The sequence below is a fragment of the Falco biarmicus genome, chromosome 4 (assembly GCF_023638135.1).
Source record: "Falco biarmicus isolate bFalBia1 chromosome 4, bFalBia1.pri, whole genome shotgun sequence".
NCBI lineage: Eukaryota > Metazoa > Chordata > Aves > Falconiformes > Falconidae > Falco > Falco biarmicus.
In genome coordinates this window covers 321715-344878 of record NC_079291.1, presented here as the reverse complement: position 1 = coordinate 344878, position 23164 = coordinate 321715, and the positions used below count along the sequence as shown (strand labels likewise).

At 43.7% G+C, this 23164-nt stretch overlaps 1 protein-coding gene across 1 annotated transcript; it reads left to right on the top strand.

Moving 5' to 3' along the window:
- Positions 1 to 102: 102 nt before the first annotated feature.
- On the top strand, positions 103 to 22847 carry LOC130149122 (E3 ubiquitin-protein ligase RBBP6-like). The gene is made up of 4 exons (XM_056338424.1): positions 103 to 337; positions 2565 to 2664; positions 5205 to 5241; positions 22731 to 22847. The coding sequence occupies exons 1-4, from the start codon at positions 172 to 174 to the stop codon at positions 22845 to 22847; spliced, it is 420 nt and encodes a 139-aa protein (XP_056194399.1). The 5' UTR covers positions 103 to 171.
- The last annotated feature ends 317 nt before the right edge of the window (positions 22848 to 23164 follow it).

The following is a 23164-nucleotide window of genomic DNA, read 5'->3' as shown; positions in this document are numbered from 1 at the left end:
AGCCAGGGCCTGTCCCCATCGTCCTCCCACCGGGGCTGCGAGGAGGAGCCGGCGGGCTCAGCCCGCGCTGCTGGCCCCAGCCCCTCGGTGGGCCCTGACCTGCTGTGGGGGCCGCGAGGCCAGCTGCTGCGTGAGGTGCCATCGCGGAGCGGGCACCGCCTGGCCCCGGCCATGTCGTGTGTCCACTACAAGTTCTCCTCCAGGCTGAACTCCGATGTGGTCACCTTTCACGGCCCCCACATCTCCCTGCGCGACCTCAGGCACCAGATCATGGGCCACGAGAGGCTGAAGGCAACCCACTGCGACCTGCAGGTCACCAACGCCCAGACCATGGAAGGTGCGTGGGGGGTGGCAGGCGCGGGGACCGGGGACCGGCCGGCTGGCGATGGCGCAGGCGGCCAGTGAGGCGGTTGGGCCACGGCCGGCAGCGGTGACTTGTGCTGGGGCCTCAGAGCTGCTTTTCCGTGGTTGTGCGCTGGCAGCTGCCGTCAGGGCTGTGTGCGCAGCCAGGCACAGCAGCGTACAGGGTCCATGTGCAACACCGCGCGTGGAAGAGGTTTGGTTTCTGGGAACCCCTCTAGGTAAAACGATAAGGGAACGTGGGACAATGCCTTGTCATCACAAACCTGCCAGATTTCTTTGAAAGCTGGCAGAGAAGGCTGAACGTGATAGAAAAGGAGTGGGTGGCTAATGTGAAGGGAAAAAAGTGGGTTTGGTGACTGAAATTTGTCTTCAGCTACTTTTACTCCACCGCATTGGAAAAGTGGTGCTTGGCTGCTGCAGAAACTGCTCAGTAGCAACGTTTTGGATCAAGAGTGTATCTGTGAGTGAGAATCTATGCAGACCCTGGAAAGCCATCTTGTACACGAGTTTTCCGTCTAAAGTATACTTGGCATTTCTTGCTAATACAGCTTCTTTGCTACACCAAAGACATTTTCATTCAGATGCTATTGAGCATCATTTCTTCATTTCTTTCAAACGGTGCATTTTTGTCCGGGTACTGCGTGTTAAACGGTGTCAGGGCAGTAATGAAGTTTTATGGCAGATCAGTTATGGTGAATATACCTAAAAGTGTTCTTAGAGAAGCCCTAAGTTCTTTTGAATCTGAGAAATGGTGCTTGATTCTCAGAGACGGTAATGGTTTTGTATTACTTAGTGTGCTGTTTCAGTTTGGTAATCTACCGTCTGGCAAAGCTTGCATGTGATTAAAGACTTTGGAATATGACTTGTCAGAAATAAAAAGACTTGGAAACCGTCTCCATTCCTTAAACATTCAAATTTTACTGGTTGGGTGTTTTTTTTCTTTTTTCCTGTGGTTCTGTGACATTCCCACAACAGTCTTGTCTTTACAATGTGTACTCATAGGATTTTTTCCTCTTCCTCTTTGATGTATTAAAACTTAAACAGAATAACATGCCTGCTGCGGTAACTGTAACTTTGGCCCCAGCCTTTCAAGTGGTTGGACCTAAACACGCTGTTTACCTACAGATAGGTAAAGTATGTTCAGGAGAGTATCTGTGAGCAGACTTAACAGCACGGTGTTAGGGGTGTTGGGGGTGTTACGGGATCGCGTGTCATATACAGCAGTAGAGACAGACATGCAGGTAGAGGCAGACGTACAGGTTGTGACACAGATGCTTACTGGAACTTTTGTAAGGGTGTTTTCCCCGTGAAAATGCAAAAATCCCCCAGCGGTTGTCAGAGCAAAGCTAAGGAATACATTTCGGTGTCATTTATGTGTATGCCAGATTTTGGGGTTTTATACATAACCGTGAATTTCCGTTTTTATTGAACAGCATCTACGTGCTTAAAGTCACCTTCAGAAGGTGAAGGAAACAACTAGGCCAGGATGCTCTGCCTAAAGGGGGTTCTTGGAGATCTTCCCTGTGGAGATATGGTAGTGGGTTTTATAACTTTGTGCAGGAGTCCTGACTAAATGTTGGCATGATCTTGGAAAGACCCTTCAGTGAACCTTGAGTGAAGATGGCCAACTTGTTCAGATTTTTCCGAGCCACGTGATCATGGAAATCTCGTAATAGAAGCAATGCTAATAGAAGCTAAAAGTAAACAGGATTTTACACATCACTGGGGAAAAAAAAAGAGATGGTGGACTCTTTTTGAAGATGGTGGGAAGGCAAAATGGATGGTTGGGATGTGTTTTAAAAGGTGGGAGGCGGGGTGGGGGTGTCCTCTTCCATGCTCGCTCTTATAGAGACGTGTTCTAGGGTTTTGTAAGCTAGCAGGAGCAAAAGCAATGAAAGTTAGATCAGGAAAGAGCCTCATGTTTTAGCAGACTCTGCTTTAGTGACTTTAGAGACCATTTTGCTGTTGGCATTGAAACGATTCAAAACAAATGGAAAAGATTTTGCTGCTTGTGTTTGACTATCAGACCTGAAGATTTCTGGAAAGGTACCGTGAGTGTGTGGACATGATAAAAGCATGATGCTGTGTGTAAAATGTTGCTTTTCTATCCGTAAAGGGTTCCCTGAAGTGCTATGTCATGACATATTAATATCACTCTTACGAACTGACTGATGCTTTCTCTGTATTGATGTTGTTTTCAGAATACACAGATGACAATGCCCTGATTCCAAGGCACTCATCGGTAACTGTTAGGAGAGTCCCTGTTAGAGGAGTTAAAGCTACCGGCAAGACAGACCTTGGGTAAGTAGCCATAACGCGTTGTGCTCTGTGGGAGGGGTTTCAGTGTGTTCACCTTCTTTGTGCCTGTTGGGTTACGGAGGCATTCGGGTTGTCTCTTTCTTGTTAAAGCTGCTGTTAAATTGTGTTGTGACAGGGCAGATTTGAATGTATCTGTCCCAAAGCAGACTTAGATTTTTCAGCCCGCTGGGATGTGGCATTCAAAGTCCAACAGTGGTAACTGTTCAGACGTTTGAATTGGGTTTGTTCTTGGGGTTGGTTTTTCTGAGAGTCAAGTTCTCCATCCTGTTTCCTTTAAGCAGAGAGATTCCTTATTTTATGCTTTTGCTTGTATTGCTTTTAGAGTAAACGGAGAGACACATTGCAGTGTGAACTGGTGATTTGTTCCCATCTGCCAGCAGTCCGAGTCTCGGTGTTTGACTGCTTCCTTTGTTTGGGGGATTGGGGCAGGGTATTCTTACACCCCAAAGGGGTGGGGGTGGCGGGGCTGCATGCTGTCTCCAGAGGAAAGACTGAGAGTGGCCAGCTGGCAAACCGTGCAAACAAGAAGTTTCATTCTTAGGTGATTCCTATTAGTTTCCTAAAGACAATGCCTGTGTCAGGCAAGAGAAAAAGAACAACATCCTAAAGCGTATTGCCTTTTGTGCCAGGACGGTGAAGGAACAGTTGATCTTTTCCAAACCTGAAGCTCAGAAAGCAGTTGGGCACATTCCCAAATGTTGGTAGTTACCAAGTTTGATTTCACCCTAAGCTGCTCTCTGTGCTCCAGGTATTACTGCTGTATTCCTCAGATTTATGGAGGACAGAGAATCTGATTACAATTGCAGATATTCAAATGTAAGCCTGACTACAGCATTATTGCTGTCATCGATGTATTCATCCAGTCCAGTTCTGTATCAGCTGCATCAGCATGGTTTGAATGGTCATGTTTTCCAGCCTTCTTCAAGATAGACCTCTTCTCCACCATTAGTAGATATTAGTAGGTTTTGCCATGTCTTTCTAAATGTTAGTTCTCAATAAATAAAGTATACCGGTGAGTTTCAGCGTGTCTCAAACAAACAGTACAGCAGCATCCTAGTACCCATGAAGCATCTGCAAGCAAACCCCCCTGAATGTATGTGGCTCTCCTGTAAGCTTTGGGCATATTAGTGCTTTCAGGCACTACCAAGAGTTTCTGGATGCCACAGCACTGTGCTGCTAAGCATGGCCTTGTTTGGGGGGTTAATTTAGATCGGGATGCTTAGTGCTGTCTTGTCAATATATCCTCCATTTCTGGTTGGATGGCACCCTCTCCTGGTGTTGGCACGCTGCCCTAAAATGAGAGGCTAGGTGCCACTAGCATCAAAGATCCAAGAAATACCTGCACATGGGGATAAGGGATGAATGCCGCTGCTCTCCTAAAGTTGCAAATGGATCGGGCAGGTTAGCTTTCTCTTCCTTCAGCTGGAACCATTGTGGAAACAACTGGTAGAGTCGTTAATGTTTGGGAATGATGAATGCATGCTGTCATGGTGGAGAGGCCTTCAGAAATGCATTAGTCACCTTGTAGTATCTTCCTCAAGGCAAGTGGATGAAGAAACCATGGTGTGGGAATCTAAAGCTTTTCCTCGCACTTCCTCATCTTCAGGAGGTACGTGGCTGTACTTGCAAGCCTGGTGGTGGTGTAGCAGTGGCAGGAAGTATGAGCTTTTCTATTTGTGCAGGAATTGCACAGCAGCCTTTGGGTTGCCTCTGCTCATGGGATGCTTTGGATGATGTATGAATTGTTTGTTAACTAGATCTGCAGTTGCATGTTTGATTCATGAGTAGCATGCAGGTACAGACCAATGAGTATGTGGAATCTCGGCAAGGGCTTGTGTGCCATAAGTGTTTCCTAAAATACTGTAGCATGTTCAAGATGATCTTAAAGCAAGCTCTGGTAATCAAGACTTTTTTTCTTATTTCTTATTTCTTTAACACAGGCCTCCTCGATCACAGAAAATCCTAGGAACTGCTTTCAGGTGATGTTTCTACTGCTATTTGTAGTCACTTTAGGCTAAGTATGGTAGGTACCTGAACACAGTGCTTGGGCTTCCACAAAGAAACACTTTTCTACAGACAACTGTTCTCGTTTTGTCAGAGGAGTGTAGAAACCAAAGTGCTCTATCTGGTACCTATTTGTGATAGTGGTGCTATACAGATTGCCTGAAGGTACCTTCGTATTTGGATGGCTGACTGTTTAAGAACAGAAAAATGTAGCACAGTCTTCACAGTTTTGGTACTTAGAGAGCAGAAAGAAAATATCTGAGGACTTCTTCTTGCACTGCTGTATTCTGTATCTTAGAGTCATTGGGGGCAAAGAAGGAATGGGATTTTGGGTTTTATTTCAGTTGCACTGAATGTACCAGGAGAGCACACTTTATGTATAGAAATAAATTTCCGTATTCATAAGACTACCAGAACACAATGTTTTGATGTTCAGGTTTTATAAACTGTTTTCACTGCTTTATGTTGGTTACAAGTGCTTTAGTTTAAGTACTGATCATCTTTCTTTCTTCTTCTAGAAGTCAAACTGAGCCAGCGAGTAGAACATCAAAAGAGGTATGTAAAAACACAAGCTGAACCTTTTTTCTACATGCTGCACCTAAGTCTAAGAAATGTAGCCTTGTACAAATTTTTTAATATATAAAAAATATATATAAAATAGATATGTTTTATATATAATATTTATAATATATATATAAAACATATTTTCCAGTGAAACATAGTGTGCAGGAGTGGTCTGGAAACTAGGACCATGCGTGGCAATCAGTTAGGTGAGGGGAATTTGCTCGAGCTTGTCTAGACAAAAATTAACATGATGAGACATGTTTGCAGAGCACAGGGGAGTGGGAGACGAATGGCACCAAGGATGGCGCCAAGGAAAAGTAACACCTTGTTGTTAATTGCTGAAAGTGTCCTTTGTAGTTAACCACCAATCAGGGATTGCCTAGTATGTAATTCTTAGCTTAAAGAACCAATCTGTTTAAAGCACGCAGCTTCTGAAAACATATATAAACTCGTGATTCTGTACAATAAATGGACAACTTGCTTCAATCAGGCTGCGTCCTGTCTCTTCATTCGCCGCAAATTGGTGACCCCGACGTGATGCGTTTAAGGATCTAACGTGAAGGGCTCTCGAATCACCTATCTGAGCGACATGCAGTGAATCCCACAGAACTTTGAATGATCTGCTGAAAGGAAGCAGGAGCCGGCCAGAAATCCCTCCGGAGTTGAGAGGTGAGCTGTGGGAAATCCGTAACGGGGAATCAGGCTTCGTCCCCAGAAAGAGACGTATATGGACTCATAAAGGGTCTTCTAGTCAGATCAGGGAGTCCGTGCCCCAGTCTCCTCAAATGGTGACCCCTATGGTGGTGTTCCGAAGCCTTGGAAGAATAAGGACGGAAAAAAGACAGCTCGTGGAAGAGGGCTGCGTTCCGGAGGAGACGTCTTGGCTGAACGATCGTCTTGCTGTCTGGACCAGGCGGACAACCTAAACCCCGAGGATAACGCCTGTATGCATCGAGACAGGTGAGCAGCCAAGAAACTTTAGAGACTTTGAAAGAATGAAAGTGTGTACATACAGCAGCCAATTGTATGATGCTGCCGCGGAGGGGAACTCCGTGTCGGGAATGCATTTAGCACCTTGGTGGAAAATTCTGACTACTCTTTGCCAAGTGTGGACTAATTCTACTAACGGTGCTAAACCAGAGGAAGCTGTAAATTCCACCGACAGCGCGACTCTTCTCAAGACACCGTCAGCGATGGCGATCCTGTCCACACCTCCTCTGCCCCCAAAGCTTCTGTCACTGATTGCAGCGACCCTCACAACACAGGACCAAGCACAGGAACAGGACAACTCGGACAATGATTTTATTGACACTGATAAACCTTTTGATCCAGGTCCTATAGATCTGGAAAAGGAGCTAGACCTTTCCCCCACCCCCTTGTCTCTCCTGATGCATTGATTGTATTTTGGGGGAGGGTGAAAGGGGGTCTGAGGGATCGGTGGCAGGAATGCAAGTGGGAAACACTTCAGTGATGGGTTTTGGGAGTCGCTAGGGCATGTTTAGTATTTTGTCAGACAAATCAACCTGCAGAGTGGCAGCCTGTGCAATACGAGGCTGTTAAAGAGTTAAGCAAAGCAGTGGGGGAAGGGAGGATTCATAATACATTTGCTATGTCCCTTCCTGAAGTGATGGCAGAGCCTTATAAGCTCACACTGCATGATTGGAAGTTACTGCTTTGTATGGTACTAACTGATACAGTATATGATGTGGTTATCTGATTTTTGTGAGCTATGTGTAGTGGCCTTGACTGAAAACTTTAATCGGGGAATTGCTGTTAACTATGAGCAGTTAGCTGGAGCAATTAACTGTGCCGATTCTGTGACTCAGGCAAGGTATCCCAGGGACAGCTGTTTGCAAATGAATGAGATGGCTATTAAGGTAGTCAGGATGCGGGAGTCTTGCCACAGTCTTGCAGGGTCCTAGAGAGTCACTAACTTTAATACTAACTTGATTGATTGGCTTCAGAATATTTTGCAACAAGTCGAACATCAGGAAGCTCAAGGGTTGCTTTTAAAACAACTAGCTGTGATAATGCCAATGAAAATTGTAAACGGGCAACTTTCACAATCGCAACCCAAACATGTGTCAAATGATTGTAACGCAGAACTCACAGCAGACTGTAATTCTCAGGCTGACTTTTGGAATGCAGCATAACAGATTTTTGCTTCTCTAATCTCTTCTGTAAGAATAGTACATGCTCTTAACTTGCTTAGTAAATTAGGCTGCTAGCTTGCTAAACAAAGTAATACTACAAATACTATTCTTTTTTTTTCTGGCTTATTAACAGATGTTGATTCTGTCCATCATATGTTGCTACAGAACAGAGTTGCTATTGATTTTTATTATTAGCACAGGGACACAAGTGTGAAGACTTTGATAGGATGTGTTACGTGAATCTGAGTGACCACTGTGAATTAATTTACAAAAGTATACAAAACTTAAAAGCCTTAAAACAAAGATCTGCAACAGAGCCAGGGGCGGGATGCCTTTGGTCTCTTCTCACGGCTGGGAAACTTTGGGCTCAAAATACTCAAAAGTATTACAGGATTTATTATAATTATCTTTAACCACCTTATTGATGTTTGCCTTATGTCTCCCATACCTTTTTTTTTTCCTGTATTCAGTGTTTAGTTGATTGTAACATAAATCAGGTCATGGTCACCCAGCTACACACAACCTTTGCCTTGTCACAACAAGCAAAAAAGAGGAGGATAGAGAATGTCTGAAGAGAGAGATAGGAGAGGAAACTGGAGAATTATTTGACCTAACAAGAGATGAGAGAACAGCTGGGTATTGTGAAGGAGACTAGGAAAGATAAACATGGTTATCTAGTGTTTAATAGGTGTCTGCATGCTTGTAGTGATATATAGCTATGTAACTGCATGAATGATTCCTGCCCTGAGCCTGGTGGAGCATACAGCTGCGGTTTGTGTCCGGGCTCAGATGTAAATAGGGGCTTCTCTGTTATGGTAAAAGTGTTTCTCTTTGCATAAAAAAGAGAGGGAATGAAGGGAATGACCCCGAGGTATGTTCAGAGAAGGCATGCGATGTTTCCAACTTTTTGACTGAACCAGTTTTTGTTTGGTGTGCCCTTCCAGCTATGTATAATGTTAATCCAAAAGAAGATGATATTGTTTACACTTTGAATGTCGATAATTGTCTTTCTGTAGATGCTAACTTGTGCCTTGATTTTGCTCGGTTTCAGGGGTTCTTTTGTGCAACAGGAAGGGGGAGATGCAGGAGCGGTCTGCAAACTAGGACCATGCATGGCAATCAGTTAGCTGAGGGGAATGTGCTCGAGCTTGTCTAGACAACAATTAACATGATGAGACGTGTTTACAGAGCACAGGGGAGTGGGAGACAGATGGCACCAAGGATGGCGCCAAGGAAAGGTAACAGCTTGCTGTTAATTGATGAAAGTGTCCTTTGTAGTTAACCACCAATCAGGGATTGCGTAGTATGTAATTCTTAGCTTAAAGAACCAATCTGTTTAAAGCACGCAGCTTCTGAAAACATATATAAACTCGTGATTGTGTACAATAAATGGACATTTGCTTGCATCAAGCTACGTCCCGTCTCTTCATTCGCCGCAAGTAGCATAAAGGTAAAAGAGCCTGGGTGATATCAATTTAAGCTAGCTACGTTTAGGTTAAAAGAAAACTTCAGGCTAGAAAGAAAAAAAATATTTCACATGTGCATAATAGAATGAGCTTAACTGGAGAACTCTTTAGGGGGACCAGTGAACTGAAAACCGTTTAAGGGGTGGTCACAGCACTTGCTAAAGGGATCCTTTCCAGAAAAAAAAAAAAGTTGTCGAGCAAGTTTTTCACCCAATGAGTTTAAAATTCAATGGAAATAAGTATTCAATCTGAGTGAACATTAGTCACTGGGTATGACTTTTTATTTTCATTACGTCATCACAACAATACATGCAATAGTTATAAATTTCATGCATTTGCAAACCTGTTTTGATGCTGCTGAGGACACAGTTAACATTCTAGATTGGGGTGCAAATTTAGTGATGCTGGGTTTGCATTTCTTTTGGACACTGTATTCTTCCAGAAGACATTAATTCTTCTCTTCTGTTTCCAGCAATGTGCAGCTGACAGAGTACAGTAACCGACTCAAAAACAGCAGAAGTTTTTCCTCAGTTTGTGTCTAGGATGGATTGTTTTGAATCACTAAGAAAGAGTTCTACTGTACTACCTGTAAGTAGATGTCCTAGGTTTTCTAGCACAGATCTATACAGTTCTTTATTTCTTAAGAATGATTTTTAGGGTGTTTGCTGTATAACTATAGTAATGGTCTTTTTCTAGGGGAGACTCGCTATTTGGTCAGCTCAACCAGTCCTTATTTCAGTCAATTCCAGTCAGCTCAGCGGTCCTTATGCTCACCAAACACAACAAGAAGTAGCAGGACTACAAGGCTGGAACAGGGGAAGCGTGAGACTTTCCCTTCAACTGTTGTATCAGACAACTAGTTTGCTGTTGCTGCAGCTCAGACACTTTTCCCCTGGGTTGCGGGACACTCACCCACACACAGTAGTATACTGATATGGAGAAATAGTGTGAAATGTGTATAATGGACATCGATTGTGATTGTATGTGTCTGCTTAAGGAATGTGGGTATGGTGACTGGTCATGGGTGTGGTGTCTGGTCACATAGGCACACAGCTCTGAGGAGACAACTACAGTTTTGAGGAGACGCCTGCCCCTCTTCCTCTAACAAAGGGGAGACGGGGAGACGCCTGCCCTTCTTTCTCTAACAAAGGGGCTATTTAAAAGAGAATGAGAAAAAGATGAGAGACATTCAAATGCTATCTAGAGGGAGGGAGTGCTAAGTCTCCTTGCTGGAGAAGATTGGATGGTCACAAGGACATGAATCACCTACAAACCTGCAAGACCACCACATTCCAGGAAACGGACTGATAAGCTAATTAACATACGAAGCGGGGTTTAGGTAACGAATATGTATAGGCGTTAATTGAATATTCATTTGTTTCATTGTATAAATGTGAGATGGTTCGTCACTTCAGGTATGCACGCTTGTGGAGGAGCGATCCCCCGTGCATCTGCGCGCAATAAACATACCTACTTTATAACTTTCGAGTTATAGAGTCTAATTCCGCACGTCAGTTTGGCGAGCCAGGCAGGAGGATTTCTGCTCGGCTGAGGGACCAGCTGCGGAGCGGACGCTCCTAGGCGCGCCCCGGGAGATTTCCTCGGAGGAGCCTCCTCTTCTCAGCTGTTCACCCGGGAGCAGAAGAGAAACCCCTGGATCCACGGATAAAACGGTATGTTTAGTAACGGGGCGGCTGGTGAGACGCACGGAGACGTCCGGCGCGCAGCGTAGTCCCCAGGAGGAAAGGTACCTTGGGAGGGGGTTTGATGACCAAGGGGTGGCCGCTAGCGATCTTGAGGGCAGATCGAGAACCCAAGGTTACTGCCATTCCTAAAAGCCCGGAGGCCTCGTGACGGAAAGCGGGGGGCGGGACGGAATAAGGCGGAATCTCACAGGAACAAGAGGGACCTCACAGCAAAAGTAAAAGGGAAACTTTTGTGTAGGAAAAAGAGGAAGCTAAAAACTTCCTTTAGGTTGTCTTAAGAATTGGGGAATTCCTAGAATGTAACAACTGAAATAGCGCTCTGTGTCTTGTTTGTTCTATGTGTTGTCTTGTTACATGTTCAAAACTCGGAGTTATGAAATGTATGTTGAAAAATAATAATATTCTGGTAATTCGTGGCAAATAGCGGAAAACTTAACACTCTGCTTAAGACCAGGAAAAATTGGTTTTTTGTTTGTTGTTTGTTTTTTGGCAATTGTTCATTGAAATGCATACTTTGTGAACTGTTAGTGTTCCTAAAAGTTGTACATAAGTGCACGGTACCGTATAACATACTGCTTGTGTGACTGCGGGCTGCCCGGAGAGTGTGAATGGTGTGATTGAGATGCGCATTTTGATTTTCCGTGTATAGCTTAATTATTTTGACTAAGTGTGAGTGCAAGAGAGCTTGAGACAGGCGTTTGAGTGCAAAACGAGTAAGAAGCTCTATCCGCGTTTCTGACCTTGGGTGGCTAAGGTGGCTGGAGAAAAACAAAGTAATTAAAATTGCAAAATGGGAAATGGAAGGAGTAAGCCCTGTGAAAAATCGCCCTTGGGTTGTATATTAAAACATTGGAGCGATATCGTAGGACATGGTGGTACCGAAAATAGAAGGAAATTGATTAAATATTGTAATCAGTGGTGGCCTTTGTATAAATTGGAGTGACGTGAAATGGCCTCAGGAGGGAGGAATGTTAGATTATAACACTCACCTGCAATTAATGTTGTTTCTGAGAAGAGAAGGAAAATGGGACAAAGTATCGTATGCAGACATAATCTTCGTCCTCCAGGACAAACCTGAGTGGCAAAAGGACTGTGGATTAGTACCCCCTCGGGATCCTATGGTACTAGCACTAGAAAGAGTGCGGGATTAACATCACCTGATCTTTGATTATGGCTCTAGAAAGGGATGGGAAAAAAACCTGAGACCTAAACTAGAAAGATGTTCTTGTTGAAATTTTTGTGTTAAAAAGCTCAGGTTGCGGTTCCTTCTGTGGAGCAACCAGAATGAAACACGTTGTAAGATATAAAAACTTGTACTGATGTATGTAAAACCTGAGGCGTGTGTGTGTGTGTGTGTAGAATCAGAGACCTTGTGAAAGTGTTGAAGTATTGGGGTGAGTTTGTACAAACCCCCGTACCCCCTCGAAGGTGCGACTGAATCATGCTGGGACGCATGGCAGGAGGTTTTCTGTTTGCCTGCGAAGGCGTGATATGTAAGAACACAGAATTAAAGCAACAAGTAGCAGATTTGCATTCAGAGTGAGAAAGAGTTAAAACAGAAGTGCTGTTGCAGAGGCAGGCTTGTGTAACCTGCAGAGCAGGAAGAGCATCTCCTGCCCCGAACCCTTCTGCTGGTGAGAAGGAGGGGGTTGCTATTGATGACGATTGAGCAGAAGGACCTGACAATGTCACCCCAATTGCTGCAGCATTTGCAGTACAACAGGACCGGTAACGGCCCTTCTAGGGCAGGGAATGGGTATGAGGTGGAATTTTAGTGAGTACAAAACCAACTTATTTGTTAAACTTCAGTAAAAAAAAAAAAAAAAAAAAAATAATTGTTACAGTTGTGGGAGCTGCTGGCCACCAGGAAAACATCCTGAAACCTTTAAAGTACAAACTAAGAAGACAAATAAGAATGCCAAATTCACCAAAATCTTTGTTGGGATGAGATTTATTAGAACATCTAGACTTTAAAGAAGGAGAAATGAAACTAAAAGTTAAAAATGATCAAGTAATTGAAATATTGAGATTATCTTTAATTCAACAGAAAAGAGGAAAAGAGGACCTCCCTGAAGTAAAAGAAATTTTTATCCAGGTGTATCTGAAAATAAATTCCAGGAAAGGTGAAAAATGCTTTACCTGTTACAGTAAAATGATAAGGGGGAGGCTTGCTCAGTTCAGATAAAAACAATATCCCGTGGTCAGCAAGGCTGTGGGGATATTGGCAGAAAAACTGAAATAAAATACACTCTGTAGTAGATCTACTAATGTAAATCTGTGTTTTGCCATGACAGTGACTTGTTATGGGATGTGCAGATGAAACTCTGCATTGACAACGAAGTACAAGGAATAAGGTTGGTCAGGTGCCTCCTACCATAGTCAAGGGCAAGACTGGGTTGGCCTCTGTGTTTGCCACCAAGAAGAATCTTGAGCTCCGCTGTTGGCTGCAACCCAGCAGGCGTTGAGCGGTGGGAACAAATGCCATGCCAGACCTTGATGTGAGGAATGGCCCCCTCTGTTATAAGAGGGTTACCCAGGAAGGAAGAACATAAGATGGCCCATTGAGGCACTGATTTGGAAATTGGAAACCGCCTGGCCGACCATGTGGCCAGACGAGTAACAGAGGAGGTAGGAAAGGAGGAATTATCCTTAATACCAGATGATAAAATCCAAACTGAAAGTACAGATCAAGAGCCAAACTATTCTAAAGAAAACTTAAAGGTAATTCAGGACATGAATGATAAAATAAAAATAAATAAGTGGATTTATTTAAGGGATGGTTGTATAGTGGTACCATCCAATTTAATATGGACCACAGCCCTATTATTAAGACGCATTGGGGAGCTGATACTTCATATAAAAGTCTAAATCAGAAATTGATTGGGCGAAACTTGTATACTGTAATAAAACAGGTGACTCAGCAATGTGAAATGTTTTTACGCAATAATCCCAATACAGCAAATAAAATAAAACTAGGGAACATTAGTAGAGGGAATGTTCTACGGCAACATTGGCAGATCGATTTCTTGGAACTTCCTAGAAAAGGGGGGTATCGATATTTGTTGGTACTAACGGATACCTTTTCAGGTTGGCCAGAAGCCTTCCCGTGCAGAACTGCTAAAGCCCGGGAAGTGACCAAAATACTACTCCAAGAGATAATACCTAGGTTTGGAGTCCCAGCGGTAATGTCCTCGGATAGAGGACCACATTTTGTGTCCAGAATAGTGCAACAGATCAGCCACCATCTAGGAATAGATTGGCAATTACATACCCCATACCGACCACAATCGAGTGGCCAGGTGGAAAAGATAAATCATCTAATAAAACAACAGATTGTCAAGTTAGGCCAAGAAACAAATCTAACTTGGCCCCAATCTTTGCCATTAGCTCTTACACGAATTTGAACTAGACCGAGAGCAAAAGAGGGGCTTAGCCCATTCGAAATTTTATATGGACGACCCTATGGGGTACAGGAGGGGATGTCTTCACAAATTGGTGAAGAAACAATGACTTCCTATATGGTAGCACTAAACAAACAATTAATAAGAATTGAGAAGCATGTGATGGGAACACGCAGTAGGGGTCTGGATGGACCTGTTCACGATATACAACCAGGAGACTATGTATACGTTAAGTGTTTTGCAGATAAAACCCTGGAACCACAGTGGACCGGACCTTTTCAAATCCTACTCACCACCTACACTGCAATCAAGGTTGAGGGACAGAATTCTTGGATTCACCATACCCGGATTAAGAAAGCCCCTGCAACTTCTTGGAAAGTAACCCCAGATAAAAAAGAACTGAAACTCAAATTTACTCGGACAAATGGGAACAATGTGGGTGGCAAGTAAGTGAACCTGAGCGGTTGCGGATCCACCATATGGGAAGGGCACCACAACAAACAATATAGAACAAAAGAGTCTGGGACTGAGCCAGTGGCCAGTCTTGCCCAACTTGTTATCAGTAAGCCCCAACTCAAACAAAGATATTTTTGATCAAAACAGATTTTATATGTATATATGAGGAACGTTTAGATTCTTAAAATGATCAATAGTGGGTTTAAACCATTTGTGTTTTTTTGTACCCTCTCTCTTGCCTACAACCAAGAGCCTGATAATTGGCCTTGGAATCATGCCCAGAAAAAACACACTGGAATAATGGGAAAGGTGGACTCAAAGATGAAACTAGCTATGGTGGTTTTTTCTGAAAATGAGGTGTACCAAAGGAATCAATGGGATCGGGAGGATGTACACAAAGTCGACCGATTATGGGGAAAATTAGGAGTTAGGATAAAAGTAGGGTGTCAAACATATAATGAAAAAGATAACACCAAGATTTCGGGAGACACCCAGATTAATGTCAGAAAGGTAGATAAGGAATTTACCCTTCTAAATACAACCATGTGCTTTAATTCACGGGAATGTTGGCACAATTTTACCTTAACCGAGCCCATCTTTATAATATGCCTAGGAAAGGAATCCCCAAGAACAGCTCTGACTTATAAGATCAAAATAACAATCATGCTAACCACTGTTCCTACCACCACCACAGTTACAACAACCCCATTAACGCTTGATCTTAAATTAACTAAACCAGATCCAAAAATTTATACAATTGGACCATATGTAATCAGAAATACAGGTCAGCAACAAATGTTGTTTAACCCAGAATGGTCTCTTAAAAGAATAGAGTTAAAAATACAAGTCAATGTTTCTGATGTTAAGCCATCCTGTTCCCCCTTCTTACGAACCTCTTATGAGGGATGGACAACTTGGTTAAGAAAAAGGGGAAATATTTATCGAAACAGAATAGTGAGAGATGTAACTGGAATGTTGGGAACAGGACTCGGAGTATTAAATTCCATAGACTCAGAGGTGATAATGAATAAACTAGCCGCCACCACGGCCGATCTATCAAAACTACAACAACCACTAAAATCTTCATTATTGGCATTAGGGGCGCATCAATGGTTGATATCGAAGGTACTCCCCAGGTGGGAACAAATAAACATGGAAGATCATCAACTCATCACTAAGGCATTAAGTGGTTTACAGGATGACATCGCCCTGGCTCTAAGCTGTATCCAAGCCCAAATGTGGATGCAATCAATAGCTGCATCCATAATAAGAGAAGGAGAGGAAGGCATATTTCCTACAGAAATTCGAAAGATGGTTTGGGACAGTGCTACGGAGGTAGAAAGAAAACTCCAGTCATGGTGGAATATGGTGAACTTTACCTACGACCCCAACACACACACCATCACAGCTTTTGTGTTAACCATACATAATGCAGTAATAATTACCATACACCCCATTGTAGCCCTTGGAATTAACCATGATGGGGTGCTCCTATACCCTTTTGAACATAGAACATGGGCCAGAAAGATAGGCGACAAGTGGCAAACAGTAGATTTAGAATCTTGTATTATGCGAGAACAGCAGGGCTTCCTCTGTGAAAGCAATTCTATAATGGCTCAGGATACTTGTTTAGATACAGATCAGAAAATATGTCATTTCGAGGCCCGACCAAATGCAAACTTGAAAACCGTAATTATATATGCAGGGAAGGGATGTGCGTGTTTGAGAACTAAGTGTAACACAATAACCATAGATGGGGAGGTAAAGGAGACTGCACAGTATTCAAATTATTGTATTTGTAATTTTACTACTATCACAGGATGCGATTTTAGTCACTCAGCCCCAGTAGTGTCTCATCAATTCTTAAAAAAGAACTATTAAAACATGCAGATTTTCAACGTATACTGGAAGAAACCAAAGAAAAGGGACACGAAACTCTTCTTATGATCCATCATGATGTAGAGGGGATCAAGAAAGTTTTAAAAAGGTAGAACAGGATGGAAACCATAATTGGTGGGATACTCTCTTTGGCTGGTCACCTTCTGCAACAGGAATTCTTAACACTATGGTACACCCCATTGTGATCTTATTGATCAGTTTAGGAATTTCCTTAATACTAACCATTATGTTATATTTGTGGGTTTGGAGAATGTTTAAAAGGGTAACACTTATGTATGATGCTTTATATCATTCGGGAAGACTGCTTAAGTAAAAGAATTTACTTAATTTAATAGAAAAGGGGGGATTGATATGGAGAAATAATGTGAAATGGGGATAATGGACATGGATTGTGATTGTATGTGTCTGCTTAAGGAATGTGGGTATGGTGACTAGTCATGGGTGCGGTGACAACTACAGTTTTGAGGAGACGCCTGCCCCTCTTCCTCTAACAAAGGGGAGACGGGGAGACACCTGCCCTCTTCCTCTAACAAAGGGGAGACGCCTGCCCTTCTTCCTCTAACAAAGGGTCTATTTAAAAGAGAATAAGAAAAGATGAGAGACATTCAAATGCTATCTAGAGGGAGGGAGTGCTAAGTCTCCTTGCTGGAAAAGATTGGGTGGTCACAATCACCTGAAGAAGATCGGGTGGTCACAAGGACATGAATCACCTGAAGAAGATCAGATGGTCACAAGAACATGAATCACCTACAAACCTGCAAGACCACCACATTCCAGGAAACGGACTGATAAGCTAATTAACATACGAAGCGGGGTTTAGGTAACGAATATGTATAGGCGTTAATTGAATATTCATTTGTTCATTGTATAAATGTGAGATGGTTCGTCACTTCGGGTATGCACGCTTGTGGAGGAGCGATCCCCCCTGCATCTGCGCGCAATAAACATACCTACTCTATAACTTTCGAGTTATAGAGTCTAATTCCGCACGTCAAATGTGCTGCTGAAAGGAAGCAGGATTTGGAAAAAAGTCCCTCTGGAATTTAGAGGTGAGCTGTGGGAAACATGGGGAATCAGGCGTCTTCCCCTGAAAGAGATGGGGGCTTATGAAAGCTCTCTTGAATAAGCATGAAAAGAATATTCCTGGGCATGATCTCAAGGCGCTCCTTAGATGGGTACAGGTGAAAGTTCCCCCTTTAACTGCATCTAGTATTTTTACGTGAGAACTTTGGGAGGATGTGGGGGTAAAGTTATGGGATGCAGCTACATCGGGGGATGCTGAAGCGCAGCACCTGCTCCCATGGTGGAGAAGCATTTTTGAGATTTTGAAAGCACAGGAAGAAAGTTACAGAGAGAAAGCAGGGGGGGAAGGAAACTTTCCTACAGCACCTCTGTTACTGCTGGAGGACCCAAAACCGCCTGCCCCTTGAAGGTTTTTGCCGCAGGTTACCCCCCAGAGGAAGACCCCTTTGATCTGGGGCTGGCGGACCCAGATTTATACCCCCCGCCGACCCACACAATGTGTGGGCTAGCACAAGGCACCAGGCCTTGAAAGAAGGAGACCTGGACATTGCTAAAGCAATAGTGGCCCCCGTGCTTTGTCAGGGTCGGAGGGCACGGTGGGAGGCTTTGTCTTTTCCAGTAATTAAGGAACTGCGTCTCACTGTTGCTGAGCGCGGGCTTTCCTCTCCTTATTTTGCAAGTCTGTTGTCTTCTGTATTTGATACATATGTTATGACTCCTCATGATCTTAAGTCTCTAGCGCGGCTGTTATTAACTCCGACTCAATATGCTTTATGGGACTCACATTGGAGGGGGGGGCTTCAGGCGCTCCTCCTCACTTATGTGGGTCACGGCAATGCAGCTATGGCTGCACTGACCATAGAACACCTTACTGGTACAGGTCGGCACTCTGACCCAGCAGCCCAAGCTCGGGATATCCCTCGGGAGGCTCTTGAAGCAGTCCATGAGGAAGCAAAAAAGGCTGCTCTTAAAATCCCTGACTCACAAAAGCCGCAGAAAGCTTTTATAACTATTACTCAAGACCCCGTGAGTCCTATATGGAATTTATCGACAGACTAAAAAATGCTTTAGAGCGTCAGGTGGATAACGCGGAAGCACGGGAAATATTGTTATTGAAATTAGCTGTGGAAAATGCTAATGTAGATTGCAAAAAACTGTTGAAATCTCTTCCTAATCCAAACCCCACATTGATTGAAATGATAGAAGCCTGCAATAGAATCGGCACTGTGGATCACAAATTTGAGGTTATGGCTGCTGCCTTTGCAGCTGTACGTGGTCCGTCAGGCATGGTAATTTGTTACGGCTGTGGCAAACCAGGTCACTTAAAAAAGAATTGCCTGGCTATGAATAAAGGGGCTAAACACCAAACCCCTGGGTACTGCCCTATATGCTGAAAAGGGCATCATCATGCTAATCAATGTCATTCTAAATATGATTTCCAAGGTCAACCAATACAGGGAAACTGATCGCAAAGCGCGGGGCAGCGACGCGCGCAGACACAAGTGCCGCAGCCGACATTCCAACCCCGACAGAGGGAAGCAACAGCACCTCGAGTCTTCGTCCAGCAACCTCAGGCAGCACCGGATTGGACCTGGCAACCTCCCACACAGTAACGTTACTTGATCCCTGTGAAGGACGTTATTGGAACTGTGCTATCTGTCTCAACATTTCTAGCTGACCGCAGACCAACACAGAGGCCCTGTAGAGAACTTGTCTACATCTTGCTTCAGCAAACCACGGACATTTACCCAAACACCGCTGCATCTGTTTGACCATGAAACCCACACATCTCCTGCTTTGTACCCTCACCCCAGCAAGTACGCCCAGACCCCAGAGGATGAAAAATTATCTGAAAACACAGTATGGGTGCTTGCACCACTGCCAAGTCAGGGGTGAGGCTATGCAAAACAGCTCTCGGAAGGAGCAGGGACATTTGGGTGAACAGCTCTCAAACATCTATAAAAGAACTGTGACAACCAGCACTGAGTGGAATTCCCCACCTGTCGTGAAGTCGATCCCGGCTGAGGGGACCCCCAGCTCTGTGCGGTGGTAGCTATTGCACCTTTCTTTACTTTATTTTTCCTCTCCTTCTCTACATTTCCTGCCTCTATGCGAGTACCATTAAACTTCTTTTCTTTATGGCATTTGACCTCGTTTGTGTCTTAATCTCACTCTGGGAATCACAAAGAATCTCCCCAGACCCAACCTTTCCGGGCCTGGACAATCCCTCGGTTCACTTATTGTCCACAGATTTCTTGGGACTCTTACCCCCTAAAACCCAAGTGTTATTGTTAAGTAGATCCTCTACAACATTGTTGGGACTTTTTGTACTGCCAGGGGTCATTGACTCTGACAGTACTGATGAAATTAAGATTATGGCATGGACCCCGTTTCCTCCCTGCACAATACCAAAAGGTAGCTGTATAGCACAATTGATATTAATTCCAGCGAGGGCAAATTCCCCCGTCCCCAGCCAATCTCATCAAAGGCGGGGAGGGTTTGGATCTACAGGGAATCCTCAAATTTTATGGGTGCAATCTATTTCTCAGAAACAGCCTGCATGTCAATGTACTCTTATCTGCGAAAAACAGCAAATAGTGTTAAGTGGGATTATTGATACCGGAGCTGGCATCACAGTAATTTCTCAAGCCAAATGGCCTCCGCAATGGCCGCTGACTAATGTCTCTCAGACGCTGGCTGGGATTGGGGGGACCGGTAACAGCCGTCAAAGTTTGGGACTAATTCAAATTCAGGGACCAGAGGGACATGTGGCTTCTGTTAAACCTTTTGTGTTACCAGTCCCTATGGTTTTGTGGGGACGCGATGTATTGTCACTATGGGGAATGTCTATTCGAACCCATTTTTAGATGGGGGCATTGAAGTGCGCAACACCCTAAAAATAACCTGGAAAACTGATGCTCCCATTTGGGTGGCTCAATGGCCCCTCCCTCTGGAGAAACTTTGTGCACTCCAAAATTTAGTCTCAGAACAACTGTCCCAAGGACATATTGTACCCTCTACTAGCCCCTGGAATTCACCTGTTTTTGTTATTAATAAACAAACTGGCAAGTGACGCTTGCTCCATGATCTCAGAAAAATTAATGATGCTATGGAAGACATGGGAGCCCTCCAACCAGGACTCCCGTCTCCCCCTATGATTCCTCGACATTGGCATTTGACTGTTATTGATCTCAAAGACTGTTTTTTTCATATCCCACTACACCCAGATGATGCTCCTAAATTTGCCTTTTCAGTCCCTAGCGTCAACATGCAAGTCCCATTGCTAAGATACCAGTGGGTTGTGTTGCCACAAGGAATGAAGAACAGTCCCACAATCTGCCAGTCGTATGCAGCTAAGATACTTAACCCTGTTAGGGCTGCAATGCCTAATACCCTATTGTACCATTATATGGACGACATCCTAGCACCTGCACAACATCATGAGGTCATGAAGGAAGCTGTAGCCCTTGCCGCAGCTGCTGTTAATTCAGCAGGCCTCTGTATTGTGTCAGAAAAATTTCAAAAAATACCCCCATGGAAGTACTTAGGTTGGCGTATAGTTCCTCAGCCTTTACAGATACAGACAGACATAAAAAACTTGCATGATGTACAGTAATTGCTGGGAACAATTATTTGGGTCCGGCCGCTGTTGGGAATTTCTTATGCAGACCTAAGTCCTTTATTTGAACTGCTTAAAGGGAATACCGACTTGTGTTCCCCCCGCAGTCTTGGTCCGGAAGCCATTGACTCTTTGCAAAAGGTTGCTACGGCAATCACTCACAGACAAGTACATCGCTGGGCTCCTGAGTTACCTTTTCATTTGATTATTTTGAATCCCGCTCGACAGCCTCATGCATTAATATTTCAACGGGATTCTCAGAAATCAGACCCTCTGTTGCTTATTGAATGTTGGTTTTTTTTATCAAATCAACCTACAAAACTATTTCAACACAGCATGGGATGTTTGCTTTACTGATAATTAAAGCCAGACAACGCTTGTTAACACTATCAGGAGTAGATTTTGCTCGTATCTGTTTACCTGTGACAAGCATGTATTTACAATGGCTTTATCAGCAGTTCAGATGCCTTCGTTATGGCATTGGCGGACTATACAGGTCAACTCACATCCCACCCACCTTCGCATAAGCTGCTTAATATTGACTTTCACTTAATATCCAAGCCAAAAAGGAGCAATCAGCCATTACAAGCTTTTACTGTGTTTACAGACGGGTCTGGAAAATCGCACAAATCAGTCATTTTATGGTGGGATGACAGCATGGACGACGGGACTCGGACATAGAAACCGCTCCTGGTTCTCCTCAGATAGTGGAACTGGCTGCAGTTGTTCGAGTTATTTGAAGGTGGTCCACACCGCTTAATCTTGTTACTGATTCAGTTTATGTTGCAGGGATTGTAGAAAGAGCTGAAGCATCTGTACTACGTGATGTCTCACATTCTGAACTGTTTGCCTTATTACAAGAGCTTGTCTTTCTCTTAGACTCTTGCCCTCACCCCTATTTTGTTATGCATGTCAGGGCACATACCTCTTTACCTGGTTTTATTACAGAAGGGAATCGACAAGCTGATATGCTCACATTACCAGTACAAGTCCTACCAGATCGTTTAGCACAGGTTAAACTAAGCCATGCTTTCTTTCACCAGAATGCTGGAGGTCTCAAACGGCAGTTTGGGCTTACCTCCCATCAAGCGTCTCTTATTATCGCCGTATGTCCTGACTGCCAAAGGCATTCTTTTCCGTCCATAGCAGGAGGGGTTAATCCTAGAGGACTACAGAGCTTACAACTATGGCAAATGGATGTTACACATTATCCAGAGTCTGGTAAATTAAAATATGTCCATTCCTCTATTGACACCTTTTCAGGTGCTCTGTTTTCTTCTTGTCACACAGGAGAGAAAGCTTGTGATGTCCGCAAGCATTTGATGCATGCTTTTGCCACCTTGGGCATATCCTCCCAAATAAAAATGGACAATGGTCCCGCATATATCTCAGCTGCAACAAAGAACTTTCTTGACTCATGGGGCATAACTCACATTACCAGTACTCCTCATTCCCCTACAGGTCAATCTTTGATTGAACGCTCTCATCAGTCTTTGAAACGCTTACTACAGCAACGAAAAGGGGGAATGGGGACTGCAACCCCTGAGGAATGACTAAAGAAAGCTCTGTATGTTTTCAGTTTTTTTAATTGTTCTTTAATAGATATAATCCTCCAATAGTTCTGCATTTTAATGCAAATGCTTCACTTGAGGCATGAATTAAACCTCCAGTGTTGGTCCGTGATCCAGAAACAGGTAAGATTATGGGACCATATCCTCTTGTGACATGCGGAAGAGGTTATGATTGTGTTTCCACAGAAAAAGGCCCCAGGTGGATTCCGGCGAAGAACGTATGATACTTCCATGAATCCCTACCACAATCATCCGGTGAGGACTCTGACCATCCTCCGGATCATCCTCTCGATCAATGAATAGCATGAACCTTTCAGATCATTCAGAGTTTGATTCATGCTAGCATCCAACAACTGAAGGATGAAGTTTCCCATCTCCAACAGAGTGATACTTGGGATTGGTATGATAAACTGTTTAGTGGCTGGGGCATTTTGGGATAGTTAAGAAGTTTAGTAAAGATAATTATATATGTATTAGTTGCTTTTTTATTTGTTCTATTACTTATACCTTGTTTTTTACAATGCTTACAAAAACTAATCACTCGTTCGTTTTCAAAGGTTCTTTTTGTGCAACGGGAAGGGGGAGATGCAGGAGTGGGCTGGAAATTAGGACCATGCATG